Source organism: Brassica oleracea, chromosome C5, assembly GCF_000695525.1.
Source record: "Brassica oleracea var. oleracea cultivar TO1000 chromosome C5, BOL, whole genome shotgun sequence".
Classification (NCBI taxonomy): Eukaryota; Viridiplantae; Streptophyta; class Magnoliopsida; order Brassicales; family Brassicaceae; genus Brassica; species Brassica oleracea.
In genome coordinates, this window is record NC_027752.1 from 31,863,839 (window position 1) to 31,864,786 (window position 948).

The 948-nt window shown below is 46.4% G+C and overlaps 1 protein-coding gene across 1 annotated transcript in view; it reads right to left on the reverse strand.

Moving 5' to 3' along the window:
- Window positions 1-856, reverse strand: part of LOC106345002 — a 2,558-nt gene extending 1,702 nt beyond the window's left edge. The window contains exons 1-2 of the mRNA XM_013784281.1: window positions 398-856; window positions 39-318 (exon numbers count right to left, since the gene is read on the reverse strand). Of these exons, the coding sequence (XP_013639735.1) occupies window positions 39-318; window positions 398-856 (739 nt within the window). The remainder of the gene's footprint in view (window positions 1-38; window positions 319-397) is intronic.
- Window positions 857-948: the final 92 nt, after the last annotated feature.

Below are 948 nucleotides of genomic sequence, written 5' to 3' on the forward strand. Positions count from 1 at the left end.
TCCTTTCATGGTCTCCACATCCAGGCCAGGGGACTCACGAGCCTTCTTGCTTGATTCTGCATCAGACTGTGTGCGAGAAGGGGGCACTGCCTTCAAGCTTTGCATCATCTGACCAGCTTCTGTCTTCATCGGATGGATCTCCACCTTCACATTTGTCCACAGTTTTGTTCCGACAAGAGGCCAGTGACTTTGTTCCCATGCCCAGCCTGAAGAAAACACTGCCTTCACTATGTTATCAGCCTTCTCATCTTCCAGCTCACCATCCCAGCGAGGGAACATTTCAGAGTAATCCTTCATAGTAAAGTTCTTAGTCCTAGTCTACAGAAGATGAAACTATTAAGTTAGTATAAAACCACTTTATATCAAATTAATGCATATATAAACATAAGAAGCATACATGTTTCAGCATATTCTCCTGGAGCCTTCCCTTGCCTTTGCCACCTAAGAAGGAAAGTAGAGGTGGGGTCGGAGAACCTTCTATAGGGTGACCAAACCCAGCTCCGAATTCAGGGAGACAACAGTAGACCCAGACTTGAAGAACCGGAACAAAGCCTTCAATAGCATACGTCTTTGTCAAGTCTACACCCTTCACCGACTCCATCAAGAATTTAAAGGCTACCCTTCCCCACGGATAATCTTCAAAAGCATCTAGATCCATCACTAACCTAGTCAGGCTAGCCCGTGTGGGTGACGAGGTTCTTGCTGCTTCGATGAAGCCAGCGTAGATGGCTAGATACCCTAAACGCAGCCGATCATCTCGAGACCATGTTCTGCACATCTGACACGCTGTAGTTAATTCATCAATACTTGGCCCCCGGTCAAAATTCACTCCCATCTGCGCCCAAGATGCTTTCATGTCAGTCGTTACCTCAACCAACGGATTCTCGAGATTCTTCACATACTCGCAGTTCAGGCCAGTTATCTCTTCAAATTCATGCAGAGAAAACC